The sequence below is a fragment of the Acanthopagrus latus genome, chromosome 16 (genome assembly GCF_904848185.1).
Source record: "Acanthopagrus latus isolate v.2019 chromosome 16, fAcaLat1.1, whole genome shotgun sequence".
In the NCBI taxonomy this organism is placed as follows: domain Eukaryota; kingdom Metazoa; phylum Chordata; class Actinopteri; order Spariformes; family Sparidae; genus Acanthopagrus; species Acanthopagrus latus.
The window spans coordinates 12,577,586-12,596,357 of NC_051054.1; the positions used below are offsets into that span (position 1 = coordinate 12,577,586).

At 42.6% G+C, this 18,772-nt stretch overlaps 4 protein-coding genes across 8 annotated transcripts; 2 read left to right on the forward strand and 2 right to left on the reverse strand.

The window, feature by feature from the left end:
• The first annotated feature begins 600 nt into the window (after positions 1 to 600).
• On the forward strand, positions 601 to 5,960 carry ddx24 (DEAD (Asp-Glu-Ala-Asp) box helicase 24). Its single transcript, XM_037071712.1, has 9 exons — positions 601 to 742; positions 972 to 1,939; positions 2,037 to 2,498; positions 2,572 to 2,725; positions 3,671 to 4,183; positions 4,852 to 4,927; positions 5,035 to 5,223; positions 5,308 to 5,437; positions 5,520 to 5,960. Exons 2-9 carry the CDS (start codon positions 976 to 978, stop codon positions 5,792 to 5,794), a joined length of 2,763 nt encoding a protein of 920 aa, XP_036927607.1. The 5' UTR covers positions 601 to 742; positions 972 to 975; the 3' UTR covers positions 5,795 to 5,960.
• Positions 5,809 to 7,458, reverse strand: LOC119004624 (ubiquitin thioesterase OTUB2-like). The gene is made up of 5 exons (XM_037071720.1): positions 7,322 to 7,458; positions 7,112 to 7,230; positions 6,940 to 7,024; positions 6,337 to 6,528; positions 5,809 to 6,230 (listed from the first exon to the last, which is right to left on the reverse strand). The coding sequence occupies exons 1-5, from the start codon at positions 7,400 to 7,402 to the stop codon at positions 6,027 to 6,029; spliced, it is 681 nt and encodes a 226-aa protein (XP_036927615.1). The 5' UTR covers positions 7,403 to 7,458; the 3' UTR covers positions 5,809 to 6,026.
• On the forward strand, positions 7,330 to 18,730 carry LOC119004622 (ankyrin repeat and SOCS box protein 2-like). 5 transcript variants are annotated; one of them, XM_037071718.1, is made up of 13 exons: positions 7,366 to 7,491; positions 9,828 to 9,982; positions 10,557 to 10,645; positions 10,738 to 10,891; positions 11,101 to 11,178; positions 13,979 to 14,177; positions 16,284 to 16,453; positions 16,582 to 16,737; positions 16,846 to 17,091; positions 17,172 to 17,343; positions 17,494 to 18,094; positions 18,191 to 18,344; positions 18,460 to 18,729. In XM_037071718.1, the coding sequence occupies exons 6-13, from the start codon at positions 14,056 to 14,058 to the stop codon at positions 18,588 to 18,590; spliced, it is 1,752 nt and encodes a 583-aa protein (XP_036927613.1). In that variant the 5' UTR covers positions 7,366 to 7,491; positions 9,828 to 9,982; positions 10,557 to 10,645; positions 10,738 to 10,891; positions 11,101 to 11,178; positions 13,979 to 14,055; the 3' UTR covers positions 18,591 to 18,729. The 5 variants fall into 5 exon arrangements, with proteins under 5 accessions (XP_036927608.1, XP_036927613.1, XP_036927610.1 ...); XM_037071713.1 differs by lacking the exons at positions 9,828 to 9,982; positions 10,557 to 10,645; positions 10,738 to 10,891; positions 11,101 to 11,178 and having other exon boundaries at positions 7,330 to 7,491; positions 18,460 to 18,730; XM_037071715.1 differs by lacking the exons at positions 7,366 to 7,491; positions 9,828 to 9,982; positions 10,557 to 10,645; positions 10,738 to 10,891; positions 11,101 to 11,178 and adding an exon at positions 11,208 to 11,323 and having other exon boundaries at positions 18,460 to 18,730.
• si:ch1073-416d2.4 (coiled-coil domain-containing protein 42 homolog) lies at positions 8,908 to 11,806 on the reverse strand. Its single transcript, XM_037071719.1, has 8 exons — positions 11,214 to 11,806; positions 11,087 to 11,132; positions 10,717 to 10,893; positions 10,241 to 10,398; positions 10,067 to 10,149; positions 9,815 to 9,987; positions 9,507 to 9,734; positions 8,908 to 9,420 (listed from the first exon to the last, which is right to left on the reverse strand). Exons 1-8 carry the CDS (start codon positions 11,516 to 11,518, stop codon positions 9,235 to 9,237), a joined length of 1,356 nt encoding a protein of 451 aa, XP_036927614.1. The 5' UTR covers positions 11,519 to 11,806; the 3' UTR covers positions 8,908 to 9,234.
• Positions 18,731 to 18,772: the final 42 nt, after the last annotated feature.

The window sequence follows — 18,772 nt, forward strand, 5'->3', positions numbered from 1 at the left end:
AACCACTGTCCTCATAATGAGTAAATGAATGAATGACCTAAATTGCAGTCAAATGCAACAGTACCACTTCCAAATGAGTCACTTTTTGCAGGGGATGTCATGGTTAATAAATAACTTTAACACAGCAGTTTTAAATAAACAATAAAAACTGCAGACTTGATTATTCTCAAAACCATTAACAGTGACTTTTACAATTTATAATTGTATGCAGACGAATTGCAAACATTTGCTTTTGGCTTTTTTTTTCTCCTTTAAGAAGCGTTTGTTCCAGCAAATCATTTCTTCCCCAACATTTTCCTTATTACTAAAGCCATAACTTTAGTTAAAGCTTTTAATACGTGTTGTTCCACTCTTAAGATTTCTCCCACTTCTAACACTGGCTCAGTCAGATGAGCTATGTGTGGAAAATATGATTTATTTTTTTTCCGGAATCGTTTTAGTGAATGATCAACAGGCTCTTAGATGATTTAAAGATACTGTTGTGTTGCTGACAACATGGTATTTGGCTAAACAAACATCAGCAGGGACAGTTTGTTATCCTCTCTGACGAGCAAATAAACATGAGTAACATGCATGCAACTGCAGCGGACTGCAGGACAGAAATCACTGTTCCTGCTTTCTGGACTGATAAAGTTTTTCAAACCACGTGATCAACACTGTCATGGCGGCGCCCTCGTGTCATGCGTGGCTGTTATCGTTTGTAGCTGTATTTTGACATTTCCAAACACCACACTGGATAAAGGTAATGCTTTTTAGATAGTGTTTACTTATACGCATTATTTAACTGTCTATGCTTTCATAAATTAAATGTGTTCGATAGTTTTAAAAGCCGTTTATACATAAGTTAGCTAGCTGGAGTTCTTCGGTACTGTAGCTGCTAGCTGCTAACTTCAGGCACACGCTGTAACAGCTTACTTTTAAAGAGACGAATCACCATATTGGCGTAACTCATTTAATTTCTGCATTTGTAGGAAAATGAAGACGAAGAAGATGAAGCCGAAAGCCAAGCTGTCCTCCGGGCTTTTAAAACGAGCCAAACGGAGCATCCATATGAAAGGCAGCTGGAAAGCTGTGGAGCTTGATCCCAGCATCTTCTCCGAGGAGGGCATGGAGGGTCTGGTGTGCTTTGAGGAGCTGACAAACTACCGCCTGGTAGACTCCGAGAAGGCAGCAGCCAAAGCAGAAAGGGAACTGATGAAGAGAGAGAAGCAGAAAGAGAAGAGGAAGGAGAAGCAGAAGGAGAAGAAGAAGCAGGCGAAGAAAAGAAAAGCCAGCGAGGCAGGGGAGGAGGCTGGAGAGAAGGTGGATGTGGAGAGCAAAGATGGAGAGCAAGCAGCTGAACCAGCCAAGAAAAAAGCCAAAAAGAAGAAGAAAATCAAGAAACCAAATGCAGAGGAATCAGCCCAATCAGATGACATTTCTGCAGAAGTTACACAGGAGGATGTAGCTGCAGAAAAGGAGGGAGGGGAAGATGAAACGGCTAAAGATGACCCCGTAAAAGAGACGGCCATTAGCCAAGACCCCGATGCTCAATCAAAACCTGCAAAGAAGAGCAACAAAAAGAAGAAAAGAAAAGCAAAGCGGCAGATAAAAGAGGACACAGTCCCAGAGGAAGAGCCATCAGAACTTCAGGCTCTGGAAGAAGACAAAACAAACCAGGAGTCTACGTCAGAACCTCCCACTCTGGAAGAAGAGAAGCCAACCCAAGATAAAGTGACGAAGCCCCCCAAAAAGCAGCAAAAGAACTGGACAAATGCAGCACTTTGTGGCTCTAATGACAAAAATGCTGATGTGAGTGCATGGAAGGACCTGTTCATTCCCTCCCCTGTGCTAAAGGCGCTGAGCAGTCTTGGATTTGCTACACCGACACCTATCCAAGCCCTGACTTTGCCCTCCGCTATCAGGGATCGTATGGACATCCTGGGGGCAGCTGAGACGGGTAAGATAAAACACCTTTTGCTTTTTTTTTTATCTTGTAACAATCTGATCTCTTTATGTTTCTTTAAGTGAAGCTGACATGAGCGCTTTTATTACAGGAAGCGGGAAGACGATGGCTTTCGGCATTCCCATGATCCATGCAATCCTGGAGTGGAGGAACAGTTCAGAGAAGCCTGCTGATGACGACACTAAAGCAGCCATACAGGTGGAGAGTTTGTATTTACCTGCTGTGGAGGAGCCCACACAGGAGGAGACAGGAGAGGCAGCTGAATCCGCAGTAGAGGGGGATGATGAGGAAGACACGATGGCTGATGAGGAAGGCGGTGATAGAATCACGGAGCAGGATCAGTCTGACACAGATGAACATGAAAGTGAAGATGAGAGGCTCGGATGTGTTCAAGTAATTGAAAATGCAGAGTTTGACTTTGATCAGGCCGCTGAAGGAGAAGAACAACCTGCTGGTAGTCGAGGTCAGCCTCTGCTCGGGCTGGTGCTCACTCCCACCAGAGAGCTGGCTGTGCAGGTCAAACACCATATTGATGCAGTCGCAAAATTCACAGGTAAGTCATTAAAGATTTATGAATAGTTAAACAGAATTATGAATATAAAAATGCTCAAGATGCTGTTGTGCAGACATCAAAACGGCGATCGTGGTGGGTGGAATGGCTCAACAGAAGCAAAGACGGATGCTGAAGCGAAGACCAGAGATCATTATTGCCACTCCAGGACGTCTGTGGGACTTGATCAAGGAGAAACATCCACATCTGATGAACTTGAGACAGCTCAAGTAAGTCACAATGTGCACATTTGTCTACTATGATTGGGTGTTCAAAATCAGTATTACTTTATGGATGTACATGTGGCATCACAGATAAATGATCCAATTGAGTACAGTAAGGGGAATCCCACTATACTTCAATACATCAGGCAAAGGTAACCTCATACACTGAACAAAAAAACACAACACAATAACTTGAAATAATATAAAATAACCTTTCGGAAACAAACAATTTTCAGGCCATAAACGTCAGGTCATAGTCTTAAAGGTGCACTATGTAGTTGTGGGGAATCCATTTTAATCAGAAGAGAAAGATCTTCATTGACTGACATTTGTTTCATGCCTATACAAACTTAATAAACAAAGTGAATAAAATGTTTATAGTTCACGTAAATTGCTCTGTAATTACCGGTGCATGAGTAGGTTTAAGATAAGAATCCAAGGTATCCATGGCATTGACTTACTAACATCCACATCCTGTGGGGCCTCAAGAACAGTATCATCAGCGGTAGCCTCAATAAAGCAAGGAAAACTAGAACTGACTGCAGGCACATTATTGCTGTTTGGAGGAGGGGTCCCTGTGTAATCACCTCCAAAAAAAATAGCCAGACAGCAGCAGCAAAATATTTGTTGAAAGCTAAAAGATACCAGAGGTGGGAATTTTGTTTTTTAATCAATTTGACTTCTTTCCAGAGTCTGAGCAGGAGCTTGTATCTTCAGTATTATGCTGACAGCTCTGAATACAATTGAGCAGTTGCATCTAAAACATCTAAATGCTGAATGCTGCGATACCTGTCTTCCTCTTTGTTAAAAAACCCTGCACAATGTATGTTTTATTCTGACCTCTTAACAACAGATGGAAAGAGGGATATCAGAAGTGAGATGAATATTTCAGTGATATGAATAGATATGGCTTGTTTGTCCTCAACTACTCTTGGTCATGTTGTTCTACAGGTGCCTGGTCATTGATGAAGCAGATCGCATGGTAGAGAGAGGCCACTTTGCAGAGCTGGAGAGTCTGCTGGAGATGCTGAACACGGTGCACTTCAACCCCACGAGGCAAACTTTTGTGTTCTCAGCCACACTGACCATGGCTCGCAGCCTGCCCACCCGCCTCCTGCAGAAAAAGAAGAAGAATCTGGACCAGAGGACCAAGCTGGAAATTCTCATGGAGAGAGTGGGGATCAAGTCCAAACCCAAAATCGTTGACCTCACCAGAAAGGAGGCGACTGTTGAGACCCTGATGGAGACACAAATCCACTGTCAGAAGGAGGACAAGGACTTCTACCTTTATTACTTCTTGCTCCAGTATCCTGGCCGCACCATGGTCTTTGCCAACAGTATAGACTGTATCAAGAGACTGAACTCCCTGCTGGTTATCTTGGACTGCACTCCGCTGCCTCTTCATGCCAACATGCACCAGAAACAACGCCTTAAAAACCTGGAAAGGTTTGCTGAGAGGGAGAGGTGAGTTTTGCAAATATTTCCTGCTGGATCCCAAAGGTATTTGTCTTAAGCTAGGACTTAATTTTGTATCTATCTATGATGAAATATAAAAGTCCATTGACTGCAGTTGAGTGCCTCATAGGTTTACCTTGTATGAGTGAAAAAGGCCTGGAGTATTTCCAATGAATAATTCCATCGCTAACATATATGTACAGAATATGTTCTGTAGTTGTGCAAATGGAAGTAAGTCTTCCCAAAAGTGCAGTTCTTTTTTTTTTTTTTTTAAAGAATTCACTCACACAGATTTCAGTGAAGGGTGTGGTGACAACTCGAGTGCTCCTTGAATTGTCTGAACATGTGCTTGTATTGCTGCCATCTTGGCAAAGAAATACATAACTATAATAATTTATCATGTGATGTACTTTATGTAAGATCAGAATATTAATTTGATAACTTTGAGTCAAAGGTTTTTGTCTCCAGTTCTTGAACTAAGCAGTAGCTTTGTGCTTGCTGTCATCTGAAGACCTTATTTTGCTCTGAGAACAGTTTGTTTATTAAGTTATGGAAAAAATGTATTTCCATGTTTGTCTTATTAGCTCATTAATATTGTAAATCTTAAAATTCTGAGTTTGAATTTCAATTCCAAAACTACATAGTGCCCTTTTTAATAATAAAAATGTCATTCACAGTTGTGTTCTTCTAACTACTGATGTGGCAGCAAGAGGACTGGATATCCCCAATGTTCAGCATGTTATTCACTACCAGGTAAGCTGTTGTCTATACAATATATCGTTTTGGCTACCAGTTACTTGGATTCCAGTGACAACTGTCTTGTATAATCAACTATCCTAATTAACACAAACACTGAATAGGTTCCCAGGACATCTGAGACGTACGTCCATCGGAGCGGCAGAACAGCGAGAGCCACCAAAGAGGGTCTCAGTTTGCTGCTAATCGGCCCAGACGACATGATGAACTTCAAAAAGATTTACAAGACTCTTGGGAAGGACGAGAACCTTCCCATGTTCCCCATAGAGACCAAATGCATGGAGGCAATCAAGGTTAGATCCAGGATTGCATCGTGCCTTAATGACACATTCAAAGAGCTTCTATTAGATAGTTTATTGCCCGTTTTTCCTCCATAGGCGCGGGTAAACTTGGCCAGACAGATCGAGAAGGTCGAGTTCCACAACAGCAGAGAGAAGCAACACAACTCCTGGTTCAGACAGGCAGCAGAGGCCCTGGAGGTTGACCTGGATGATGAGCTTTTACTGGGTAAGAAAATCTTTTGTAACATGTTCAGTTTATTTAAAAATGTTCAGATACAGACAGCTGAATGCGTCGCCTATGTCCACAGGCAGAGCAAAGGATGAAGACGATGAAAGGGAACAGCAGAAGATGGTGAAGGGGATGAAAAAGCATTTGAAGCATTTGGTTTCCCAGCCTGTATTCAAGAATCTGATAAAGACCAAATACCCCACTCAAATGGGAAAGCTGTCCCTGCCTCACATGCCTCGGGCAAGGACGGAAAGTGCCCTCACCAGCGTTATAATAGAGAAGAATCAGAAGTTAAAGAAAGGTGTTCCACCACAGCAGAAAAAAAAGAAGCAGAAGAAAGGACAGCAGCAGTAACATGTTAATGGAAATGTGTGTTTAAAAAGGATTTATGTAGATTTTACATACATTCTTTGCAATTCATCCAAATACTTCTTGCACAGTGTGCAAAAATTGTATTTCCATATGTTGTTGAATGGCTGTACACTGCAAGATTTTATAAAATCTGTTTTCATTAAGTGTTTAAAAGCCCAGCAGGGAATCTATTCATCAGTCAATATTCCTGAGTGGAGTCCTACTGGATCTCTGGTCAGTGTTGAGGTCGCGGGTAGAGAATGTTATAGTGTGATGTTTTGTAGAGGAGGTGCAGGGAGGGTTCAGCATCCTCTGGAATGATGTGGTGAGCCAGCTGTTCATCGCCTTCCATGGAGACGATGTGAATGCAAATGTCCAGCGCCTGTGACAAAGCTAAAATGTCCACATGGTCACACTCCATGGCCATGGCCTCCACTTCCTGAATGAAGAGAACAAAGACATAACAAGTCATTTATATTTGCTTGACTCAGTTAAAGATGCTGCACTATTTTTTCACTAGATGGCAGTAACACTTTGTCACTAACTTGATGACAGTAGACTTGCAGATTGGGCGCCTCCACAAAGTTGCAGAAGAAGTCGGCGTGGTTTTGAAGGTGTGCCGAAGTGAGCAGCCTGAGATACTGCACCACACTGTCAGAGGTCAGGTGTTCATTGAAGAGCCGGAGCAGCACATCCTCCTGCTCACCGGCCTGACACTGCTCTACAACATATACCACCTTCAAGAGAACAGTAACTATTAGGTATTTGTCCTAAAACTGTATAATAAGCAGCAAGTAGCAGATTAATCCCCCTTAACAAAGAGAATAGTATTAGAAATAAAAATCAGTGGGATCTCCCTATTTCATTTAGCTTCCCTCAATAATGTGGACAATCCTATGAGATGGTAGCTTCAAGGACGTTACAGAATATTGGAAAAGTGACATCTCCATTTGCTTTGCAATCAGTGTAATTATAAGAGATTGACACCCACCTCAAAAACATTTTAATTTATCCAAGTTATAACTTTATATGTTCCATTTTGATTCACCCATTTTGTGGGGACAATGATATAAACTACTTTACTCAAAGTTACCCCTTCAGCATTATAAGTGATGTGACTGTGAAAGGCAAAGAAATGCATCATTTACGTTGTTGAGGTGGTGCTTGAAGGAACTCTCATCAAATCCCGCAGAGGAAAAGTCTTCGCAGGTCTGAATAATTTTCTCCTTAAATCTGAGAGCCAAACAAGAAGACAAGGCCACACTTGAACTAGAGTCGACTTCCATTTTTGGACGACCGGTAGCAGTGATTATGACTGACCTCTGTAAAGCCCTGGCATTGTGCAGGATCGACTCCAAGTGTGCGAAGCAGAGGGCTCTGTAGAAGCAGTTCCCATCCCCACGCACTTGTCTCACGGAGGAGAACTGGCTGCTCAGATCCTAACAAAAGGACAACACGTGTTAATAACAGCACATGGAAGCATGTGAACACCTGCAATAAGCCTCCACACACCCTGAGTGAAAAGCCTACTTTGTATTTGGCACCCGGCGTTTGCTCAGGGAACAGCGACGAAATGTCCTCTGAGCCTGAGACAAGGCAGCCAGCCTCCATCTGTCGAGGAACAAACAGCTTTACTGTCCGCGGGACCGAACGGCAGCTCCGAGGGACATACCTCCGTGTTGCAGCGGCATGGACACACTGTAAGAACACGTAATTACAGGTGCAGCGTGGCGAAGAAATAGGCAGTGCGTCACAAACGTGTCAAGACATTGTTGCAATTTTAGTTGCATTCTGTGAGAACCGGATGTTTGCAGGTACCACGTGTTCGTGTTAAAGGGACAGTAGCATGCCTTTGACATGAAGGCTGAAAAAGAGCCTTAGAATAACAAGATGAATAAGCAGTATTACAGCAGCAGTTGAAATAAAGAGCATCAGTTAAAACACTTGTATTAAATAAGCTAAAAAATATATATTGAATGTATACTTAAAAAAGCAGTAGACACAATAAAAACAATATAAATAGGACACAAACACTACCTAGCAGTCTAACCAGACATGGCAACCTACAATTAGCTTGTTATTGGTTAGCTTTTCTTCTGACTCTTTGTTTGTAGTAAAATCAGCAATTCTTGTAAAAAGAGAAATTCTTTGTTAGACATGAAATTAAAAAATAACATTAAAAAAAAAACAAAAAACAAGAGTTATTATCTAACCTAAAGTTAAAATGTTGTATTCTATGTATCTGGGAGATGCGTGGCTAATAACACATTACAATAAATACTACATGTATATGTTGATATGTTTTGAATCTCTGAAGTAACTAAACCAGATATATTTCACTCTAAGGTGTACTATAAAGTACCAGAAAATGTACAGATATTTCACAGTTATCCTTTAAGGGTATACACTGCTAGTTTCACACATTGAAGTGGGTCTTCAGGTCTTGGGGAGTAAAACTGCAATACGTGAAAAGAGTAGAACAAAGCCTTTTGTTGTTCCAGAAGAGGCTCCATGTAATCTGATAAATTTCCTCCACTGATGTCACTCAGTGGCTAAGTTGCATTGTGGGTAATGTAGGCACTAGGGTTTCAAAAACAAAGAACTATCCATAATGAGACTAACAGTGTTATAGGCGTGCAGTGTGACAAGTGAACTGCTTTTTCCAAACCTGCTGCCTCCATTACCCACAATGCAACTTCAGGCCCTGAATGACATCACTGTAGTATACTTACTATAAACAGAGTTGTTGTCTCTCAGTCTGACAACTCAGTCTATTACTTCTGCAGATCATTGTCAAAGGTGGGGCTGAACACGTTTCACAGCTTTAACTGCATTACCCAGATGAGCAGCATTGCAACATAATTAGTGATAACTGTCTGCTCTTGCAAGCTGTAAGAAAACTTGTATGACAACAGGAGGCAGGAATGTGCTGTCCAGAAAACAATAATGGATTAAACATTTTGCCCTGTACAATGTGAGGGAGAGTCAGATTCTCTCTGCATCATGACTGTAGTTCATGGATACAAAGCAGAATATCACAGAGTCCTTACTCTACAGCATTTAGAATATCTTGTCATTACTGTTTGTATCATCTAAATCTGAGAAAACTGCAAACATACCATCACACACGCCACTCTGATGACAGCATCATTTGACTGTGTTCATTTTATTTTGAAATACAAAATATTCCAGAGATACAAGTTCTGATGCTCAAATACACGTGGTTACCTTATTTACAAAATCTACAAGCGTTTAATTGCAGTGCAGAGGTTGGTGCATATAATTTTGAGTTAAGATTTTTTATGCAATCAAACTCAAATTTGTAAGAGTCAGACTCCTCTTAGATGCTGATAAAAATATCATTTACAAGTTAATTTACTGGCTTTTCCAGAGTCAAAGGTCCAAAATGAAATTAACACTTAACACCATAATGACTGTACAGGTCAACTCGTCGTCCCACTCTTTTTACTGACTTTACTTGAACTTTTGATTTGTGTTTTGCTGCCGATGCTTTTCATGGACGCCCTCTGTCTTCTGTCCGTCAGAGCTGATTTACTTGTCAGTGCAGACCTCGCCTCCATCAGCCTCCTCGCTCTCTTCTCTGTGTCGGCTTTGTCCAGGATGTACTCCTGAAATCAAACTGCAGGTTACTTAAAAAGAGACGTAAATTATAAAACGTGAACACTAATATTTAACAATTTCCTTAATGCATCACCTTCACCATGTCCATCATTGTCAGTGTGTTCATGTTCTCCAGAGGTCCATATGTTGGTAGGTAACACTGCTGTGCGAGGTTGTTGATGGCCATATGCAAGATTCCCACTTGTTTAACCTTCTCTCTGGTCAGGCCTTGCTCCGTCAGCAAGTTGGCCTCCGCCTGCTTGTTCTTCTCTTTCAGGGTTTCTAACTCACTCTGGAGCTCAGACAGCTCTTTAATGGCCATCTGCAACACACATAAACACTCTTATGGGTTGTTCATCCAAGCATTATCATACATCTGCATAATTACTGTGCATGTCTGACCAATTTCTGAAAGCGGTGCTCCTGCTTCATGGTATGCAGCTGTCGCTGGCCCTGCTCCACCTCCTCCTCCAAACGCCCCAACCGCTGCAGCAGCTCCTGGTGGGTGATGGACAGGGCCTCATGGCGCCGGATGATGGGCATAACCAAAGAGTCAGAGCCGTTATCATGGTAAGCTGAAAAGGATGGTGCAGTGTGGTCATTAGGATTAGGACACACAAGACAGTTCCGTGAAAAAGTCCGTTTTGAACTTACTGCTGGGGAGATACTCGAGCGTTTTCATCAAGTAGTCCTCATAGATTTTGTATTTTGCCATTCTTTCCTTTAAAACTTGCTGCCTGTGAAGTGAAGTGAAGTATGGTAAAACTGAGGTATAAAAGGTGACTTGTGATGTATCTTCATTAGGAGGCCTCGGTTTAAAGTTCTCACCTGGCTCGGAGCCGTTTCAGCTGTCCCGTCAGATCGTCTATCTCTCTCTGCTTCGACACGTTCAGCTCCCTTGTGGCCTCGTACTTCTTCAGTGCCCGCCGTCGTTTCTCTTCATTTTCAGCCACGAACTTCTCAAATTTCAGCGCCCTCTCTTTAGTCTGGGTGAATATACATCAAGGGAAACTGCATCAGGATGATGATAGATATCCGCTCCTTAAACATTCTTGCATTCAAGTAGTTCAAGGTTAAAGTCACCCAAAAATGAAGATGGAGAGTTGAGTGAAGTTTTGTTTTTTGTGTTTTTGGAACTTCACAGCAATACAGTGTTGCAGCATTCTCCTGAATTACTGAAGTAGTTCCATGTGTTTTGTGGACTACTTTACCCGACTGTCCATCTTCACAGGGGTGAGCAGGCACAGTAACAGAATTTTCATTTTTGGGTGAACTAATCCTTTAAGCGGGGGAGTTTAATTCACCTGCTGCTGTTTTGCTTCCAGTTCAGATCTTCTCTGAGCGAGAGCCTCCACACGGCTCTTAAACTCCTGCCGTTTGAGGGCCAGCTGCTTCTCCACCTCCTCCAGCTCGGCCTGTTTCTTCAGGACCAGGGTCTTCTGCAAAGTGTTCACTCCAGTCTCAAGGATTCTGCTGGAAGTCTGAATATGTAGAAATCCTATTAGCTGCATGAACACTGAAGCACTTAGAATGTCTTACTGGCAATGAAATATACATTTCTGCATTATTATTTTATCGTTATTATATTTCTTAACTGCAGAGTTTGACAGCAAGTTATTTTATCCTTATTTTTAATTTTTTTTTTTTATCTCATGCCCACTAATTGTATCTTACCTCTGTCACAACAGGTATATGGGTGACATTTTCCTCTTTTTTGTGCCTAAGGAGAAAAAGGAGACATGCATAAATGGCTTTTTAAAGAGAAAGTAAGTTAACATGCTGCCCAACAGCACAGGCCTACCTGGTGTCCTCCGACTGTGTTACAAACACGTTTCTTACTCTGGTCTGCACCGTCAGTTTCAGACGAGGATCGCTGCTGTCTAAGAATGGAAGTGAAGAAGTCGTCATGCTGTATGTATATATATTTTTATATATAGGTCTATATCGTCCAGGAATCCTGAGAAAAATGCACAAGTGCAGTGTTCGGACGATCGCAAGGACGACCGAGGGTCTCTTCCGGATGTTTTCCTGGATTTGTGTAGCTGTTGCCCGGGACACGGAGGCGACACAACAGGCAATGTGCCGGGATCGTTTCTCTGTTGTCATGGCGGGTCTGTTTTATCATCCGCTGAATGAGACGCATTGAAATGAGTTAGAGAACATGAAGAGCGCGAGCGCTGTTCGACTTCACGCGACTCTAACTTAACTGGAGACTATGTTAGTTAACTAACTGAAACTTAACTTAAAACTAAAACTGTGTTAGAAAGACCATTTTAGTTCATTGAAATACATATTAAAACTAGAATTTAGAAATAAAGAATACTATCTGAAATTATTTTGTGTTTTACAAAACTCACTAAAAAAAACCCCAAAATACACAGAAAATGTCTTTGGCTTAAGTCAAATAAGGCAATTGCATTGATGCATTATGTTTATTCAGCCTACATGACTGTGATCGCCTTCACAAAGCTTGTATTTTTAACATCTTAAACCACGTCACTGAGAAATCCCCCCATATTATAATACTGAAACTTACCAAATCTTAACTTAAAAAAAAAGTGTAACATTTGCCTCAGAGATGTTGTGGAGTACTGTAAAGTTACGTACAATGAAAACACTCAAGTAAAGCACATGTACCTCAGTTACATCCATTCTGTGTTTGTTCACATTACCACATCACACTTGCATAAGTTGCCTATTGAACCACAAGGTTTTTCCAAACTACTTGTGATGTCATAAAATCATGCTCATGCGTAGACATCAGAGGAACTGTCTTTCCTTCTGAGACGTGTGCGAAAACAGCCCGTTATTGTCACACTCTGCACAGACGTCATTCTGCACAGCGAAGGTCAAACAAAACATTTTTGAGTGAAGGGAGACTTTAAAAACATTAAATCAAATGAATATCTTTGCATGGCAGACACTGATACGACATTCCATGACAGAAAAAGCAGAGGTTAACTTTGAAAAACTAGAAAAGGCTGCATCCAACTTAGCTTGGCCATTTTTTTTCTTCCCAGCAGACATTTTGATGTGAAATGGCAGGAAAACCGTGTAATTAATAATATGAATAATTGCTGAATTTTCTCTAAGCTTCACACATTTCAGCGCCTGTCACTGTGTGTCTTGGCTCGCTGACAAAGCTTTCAGATGCACTTAATAGTGACTCAACCATGGTCAATGATATTAATTACACCTGCGCCTGCCCTGCTATGACACATGGAACGGAGCCATTCCTAATAGTTTTTGCTTCGCCTAAGCGTTTCCTGCTGGGACCGGTTTGTGTACTGTAATTTCGTATGAGACAGGGAACAAAACACTGGTGATGTTCAGCGGAAAAATTCCATGTTGTTCCACTTCAGTTATTGTGAAAATGTCACGTGCACTGAAATACCACCTCTCAGCATGGCTGCTGTCTTCTTTAACGCTCTAAGTCCTACCTTCATGATTGTTGTAATGTTAGAGCTATAGGTAACTGCCGTGAATGTAACCTGGGTTTATTTTTATGGATGTAGCATAACAGTGTCTCTACATTTCCTGTCACGTTTCAACTTTTAAGTAACTCCAAACACAACAAATGAATCAACAGTGCTGGCATTTTTGTTTTGTTTTGGGGTTTTTTGTTGTTGTTGTTGTTGTTGTTGTTGTTGTTGCATTACCTGGAATCAAAAGAAAAAAGAAAAAAAAACCTAGTTTGTCTGTCACCCAAAAAGACAGTTCGCAGCCTCCTCAGAGCTCGTCCAGTCCAGTTCCTCCAGCTGTAAATAGATATGTTGAAGGACTTGTTTGTGTCAAACAAAAAAAACTCAAGCCACTTCCAGTTTAGATGCAGGAAGCATTTTTCACAAACACTTCCGAAGAAGTGATTGTGAAACAAATCAGCTGTTTGCAGTTGTGTACACTTCAAGTACGTTTTCACACTTTACATTATGCGAGCGCTGATGCAACAGAGGCACATTAGACAGTCCTATAAAGGTGGTTCAGCACGTGTAATGGCATAGTAGCGTCTGTGGATGAGGAATCACTGACATTTTCAAGTGGTGAGTTGATATCTTTGATTTACGGTTCAAGCTTTCCAAAAAGTTTTACACAGTTGTATACATTTTCCTCCTCCAGATGTCTGCCTGTCTCCTTTTTGTGTGTATTTCATGTTTGTTTAAAAGTGTAGGAGATAAAAACAGCCCATTAATCATAGTTACAGTTAAACAAATAAGCTGGAACTCCAGCTCTATGTGTTTTTTTGTTTTTTTTTTATGGCATCTTTCTGCTTCATAACTCACTCTAGCAGCACACACGACCTCACATCAGCGAGCAGCAGGATCAAGTGGACTCAAACACAGTTGAACATGCCCTTAAAAGGCATCTATCCTCCTGGCCTGAGCTGCTGCTCTCTTATGTCTGCCAGTAGAGACTGCAGCGCAGTCAAATGAGAGAGGACTTTAATTCATACAGTATGGCTTCACACTATCATACTGAGTGTGTGTTATCCTTTCTTTAAGGGACTTTTTTTTAAAATCGATGTTATTAATGCTCTGACTTTTCTAATCTTCTGGTCTGGATCATCAGCTCCATCGCTGGTTAATGAAGAACACGGCAGCGCTCTGTTGGAGCTCCTCTGGCTTTGCAACACATCTCCTCCTGTGATGATCGCAGTCAGCAGATCCAGGTCTCTTTACCAGAGGCTGAACAATGATATCAAAGACAGGCTGGCTGCCTACTCCCTGAGTCTCCACACATCAGCCAACTCAACGGTAAACTTGCTCAGGTGAGAAAAGTGATGCTGCTGAAGCACTTGCATAGAGTGCTCATGAGATTTCCATTTCCAGACATGTTAAAGATCCCTAATTAATCTCTTTAAAACGTTCTCTATAAATTGAATAAAGTAATTTAGTATTTTTGTGACATGGCATGGTTATAAATCATCAGAACAGCCGATCGAGATAATTAGTTGTCCAAAGAAAAGGAACAAAGAAAAACGTAGGCTGTCCAAATTTGCTTTGTTCTGAATATTAAAAATCTGAAGCTCCACTGACAACCAGTGAGCATTTGTCCAGACAAACACAAACCCCTTATGGTGGGCATGTTCCTAAAAATGATAAATATTCTATAAATAACATGAAAAAAAGTTCTAATCTTACAGCAACAAGCTGAATTGTCATTCTGCTTCATCTGAGTAGTCCACATCTACTGAAGGTGAAATGTGACACAATGATTGAATGAATGAAAGCTCCACTGCTCTGGCACTTATCACCTGCAGGCAGCCTGTCTGTAAATGTGCAGCAGTTATTGTTCTCCACACCAGTCAGAGGCGACAGTGATATGACTATCTGCTGCCGGGATGAGTTTAATTTCCTGTAGATGCCAAAGATTGCTGTGTTGTTTGTTCATTTGCGAAGCACCTCTCAGTTGTGGAGAAGCTGCAGCCTGCTCAACTTGAATCAGTGTGTAAGTCACAAGACAGGACGAGCTGTTTTATGTTTAAATAAACGTTTGACACTTGAAGCTCATGAGCTCTGCCCAGAGGTCATGAAAAATGAATAATTATGTCACTGTGACTCTGCATGTGACTCTGCAGGCACTAACAATACCACTTAGCTTGTCTTAAAGGGGAAGGAGTCTTTTTTTTTTTTTTGCAGGATTAGTTGTTTTTACAGACAAACTACGCTGCCGAATCAAATTTAAAAAGCGAAGTGAAGACACAAAAATGTAAGAATTGTAACAGGGGTTATATGAGGGAAACAAATTTCTTAGTTCTTAGAGAGGATGATGGTGTGGACACAAACCACAGGTTATTGTCATACCTGTAGACACCACTGAGGATACAAAGGTCGTGTCATCAGTGTTGTCCCCGGGAATTCGGGTGTATTGAGGAGCAAATGCACAGAATGAATTAGGTTTAAAATGTCAAAAAAAGAAAAAAATCTAAAAGTTCTGCGAAAAAGTGTGGGGTCTCATGGCCCCGGTATCACTAAAATCTTGGCTACGGCCCTGCTAGGGGTTTATAATTTATCTTCTGCAGTCCTCATTGTTCCTTATTTTGTGGGTTTTTTTCATTCTGAAGTTCCCCTTTGAGATTATTGCTCGCTATTATCTTGATGCTGAATGTGGGAACCAGCCGGTGGAGCAAAGACCTCATGCAAAGACGCGACATCTCGGTGCAGACCGCATTATCTCCGGCGCTGTTCGCCTTATCTGTGGATGTCCGAGCCTCTTGACATATATGGATAGACCCGTCACCCTGCGGCCTGACAATGCACTCCCAAAATAATCGGAGTGCGCACAGCTGAGCCCCGCTCGGCTCCGCGCTGCTGCTCGCTGCTCCGCCGCCGCTGCGCGCTCAGAGGAAACGCCGCCGTCAAATCTCTCACCAGCGATCAGTGATGACCAAATTCAGCTATTCTGAATACTTATCTCAGTTCCGTAACGCCGGGGGTAAATGTAATAATGTTGTGTCGCGACGGCGTGGAGACGGGAGGAGAGGAGACGGTGCGAGCGACGAGCCGGAGTGAGTCTTTTGTTATGGGCTGCTTGACACAGGGAGGCTGTGTGTGTCTGAGTGTGTGTGTGTGTGTGTGTGTGTGTGTGTGTGTGTGTGTGTGTGTGTGTGTGTGTGTGTGTGTGTGTGTGTGTGTGTGTGTGTGTGTGTTTGTCCTTGTGCGCAACTGAGGTCCTCTGTGTTGCTTTAGAATAGAATAATCTCAGTAACACATCATATTAACCGTTATTGCACATAAAATAAATATACCTAGATTTAAAGTCCTTGTTCGCATTAAGATCATCCCTTAAGCAGTGCTAGTGTCTGTCTACAATAACACACATTTCACATTTAAGTGTGAATCACTGCAGATGTTTTTCTTTTCTCCTTTAAAAGGGATGTTGACCCGGTGGTCTTCGCCATCAGGAGAGGGGACATGAAGGCTGTAAATGACGCGGCTTCATCCTCTGCTCACCGCCTGCTGAAGGAGAACAAAGATGGGTGGATACCTCTGCACGATGCTGCCTTCTGTGGACAGACGGAGTGCTTGAAGATCCTACTGAGAGGTATGACAGTAAAGGCATGATTGAGGTTTCCATGCAGTGTTAACGGGGAAAGGATTAACATAGATCTCTTCAGAGCAGTGTTTTCAAAAATGAGCTGGTTTGTGTGATGTGTTTGATTTCTGCTCCAGCTCATCCAGGTTCAGTGGACAAACGTACCTTGCAGGAGCAGACGGCCCTGCTGCTTGCCGTCTCATGTGAACACTCGTCATGTGTGCGGTGCCTTCTGGAAGCAGGCGCTGACCCCGACATCAGCAGCAAGAACAAAGAGACCCCTTTGTACAAAGGTGCAGCTGTGACATCAGTTGTATACAGCAGAGCTGTATTGACAAATTCTAGTGTGTATCGGCCAGGTGTTTGTCAGAACTGACTCTGTGTTGTGTCTGTTTCTGTAGCCTGTGAGTTGGAGAGCGTGGACATGGTGAGCCTGATCCTGTCCTACGGTGCCACTGTGAACCAGCGTTGTGGTCAGGGCTGGACGGCCCTCCACGAGGCTGTATCCAGGGACAACACAGACATCTGTGAGATGCTAATAAGAGCCGGGGCCTCAATCAATCCACCCAATACCTACAGCATCACACCACTCATTGTAGCAGCTCAGCGAGGACAGATGAGGGCACTGTGTTACCTTATTGGAAAAGGTACTTTTCTGCACAAAACACACTTTTTCATATTTCTGATCCTGGATTAAAGGTTTTAAAGGACTGATACTTTTCTGTAGGTGCAGATGTGAACATGCAGACGTGTGATGGTGTCACAGCGCTGCACGAGGCGAGTAAAAATGGCCACAAGGAAGTGGTAGCAGTGCTGTTGACTAAAAACGCTGATGCAAACAAACCCACAAACTCAGGACTGCTGCCGCTACACGTGGCAGCACAGTATGGACACCATGAGTAAGTGGGGATACGATTACTTTTAAAAAGTACATTTGCCTCCAGATGTAGTGTAGTGGTGATATAAAGTAGCAGAAATGTAGAGTACTAAATATACTTGTATTTGTTGTCTTTCTGTATTTTGTGTTGACATCCTCACTCTGTGTTCAGCCTTGTGTCCCTGCTTGTCCCAGTGACAAGTCGAGCCAGGCTCCGCAACAGTTGCATCAGCCCCCTCCACCTGGCAGCAGAGCACAACAGACACACTGTGGCAGCTGTGCTGCTGAAGACAGGTGCAGATGTAAACGCCACACTGGCCCACAGTCACTCAGTCCAGTATGCTGATCGCCGCGCAACAGCCCTCTACTTTGCCATCGCCAACGGCAGCACCGAGACAGCGGAGGTGTTGCTAAAGGCAGGAGCTAGTCTAAGCCTGGACCCGGTCAGCCCTCTCCTGATGGCGGTGCGGCAAGGCTGTGTCAGCACCGTGTCTTTGCTTTTGGAGAGGGGGGCCGATGCGAACGCCACAATCCCGTCTCATGCTACAACATTCCCCGCTGCTGTTGCACTTTGCATGAATAATCTGCCTCTACTCAAGTGCCTTTTGGACAATGGCTGTGATGCCCTGTCTTGTTTTACATGTACACATGGCAGTGCCCCTCATCCGACAGCAGCGGGGTCCCACATAAGAGGTGGCAACAATGGATATGTTCTGCAGAATGAAAATATGCTTCATTTAACCTGCACTGAGCCACAAGAAGGAGCAACACAGGTGTGAAAAATGAGCAAAAACACTGCCAGATTTCACAGCAACTGAAACTTGTATATTTTTTGTGAGCTTTTCTTTTTCTCTTACTTTCTTCTTCAGTTCTGTGAGTGGATCTCAAGTTCAGTTGTGTGTCAGCGGGCTGGACCGATCATAGACCTGCTGCTGGAGCATGTTGCTCAGGTTCAGCTGTGCAGCAAGCTCACCGAACTGCTGGACAGCCAGGAAGAATGGCTCGCCGTTAAGAGGAAGTCACGTAAGCATCAGAAAAAATCTTATCAGTCACTTGCCCCCCTAACATGCAAACGTGTCACTTTCACTTCCTCCCACATGCATACTACACAAAAGTGTCTTTTCTCTTTTGTCTCCAGTGTCACCTCGTCCACTGCTGCACCTTTGCAGATTACGGATTCGGACCCAAATGGGGAGAAACAGACTGAAATCTCTCACGAGCCTACCCCTGCCAGACAGACTGATCAGATACCTGAGCCTGGCTGACTGACCTTAACATGAACGTCAAGCAATATAGGCATCAGAGCTGTGACTAAATTTATCATTCTGTGGTTCTTTTTTTAGTCAAATCTGTAAATGCAGTTCTCTATGTATAAAACATCTATTTATAACATGAGAAGTGTGACTATAAGTTTCTTTAATCTGTCTGTCAGATTGTTTTTTAGTTTTATA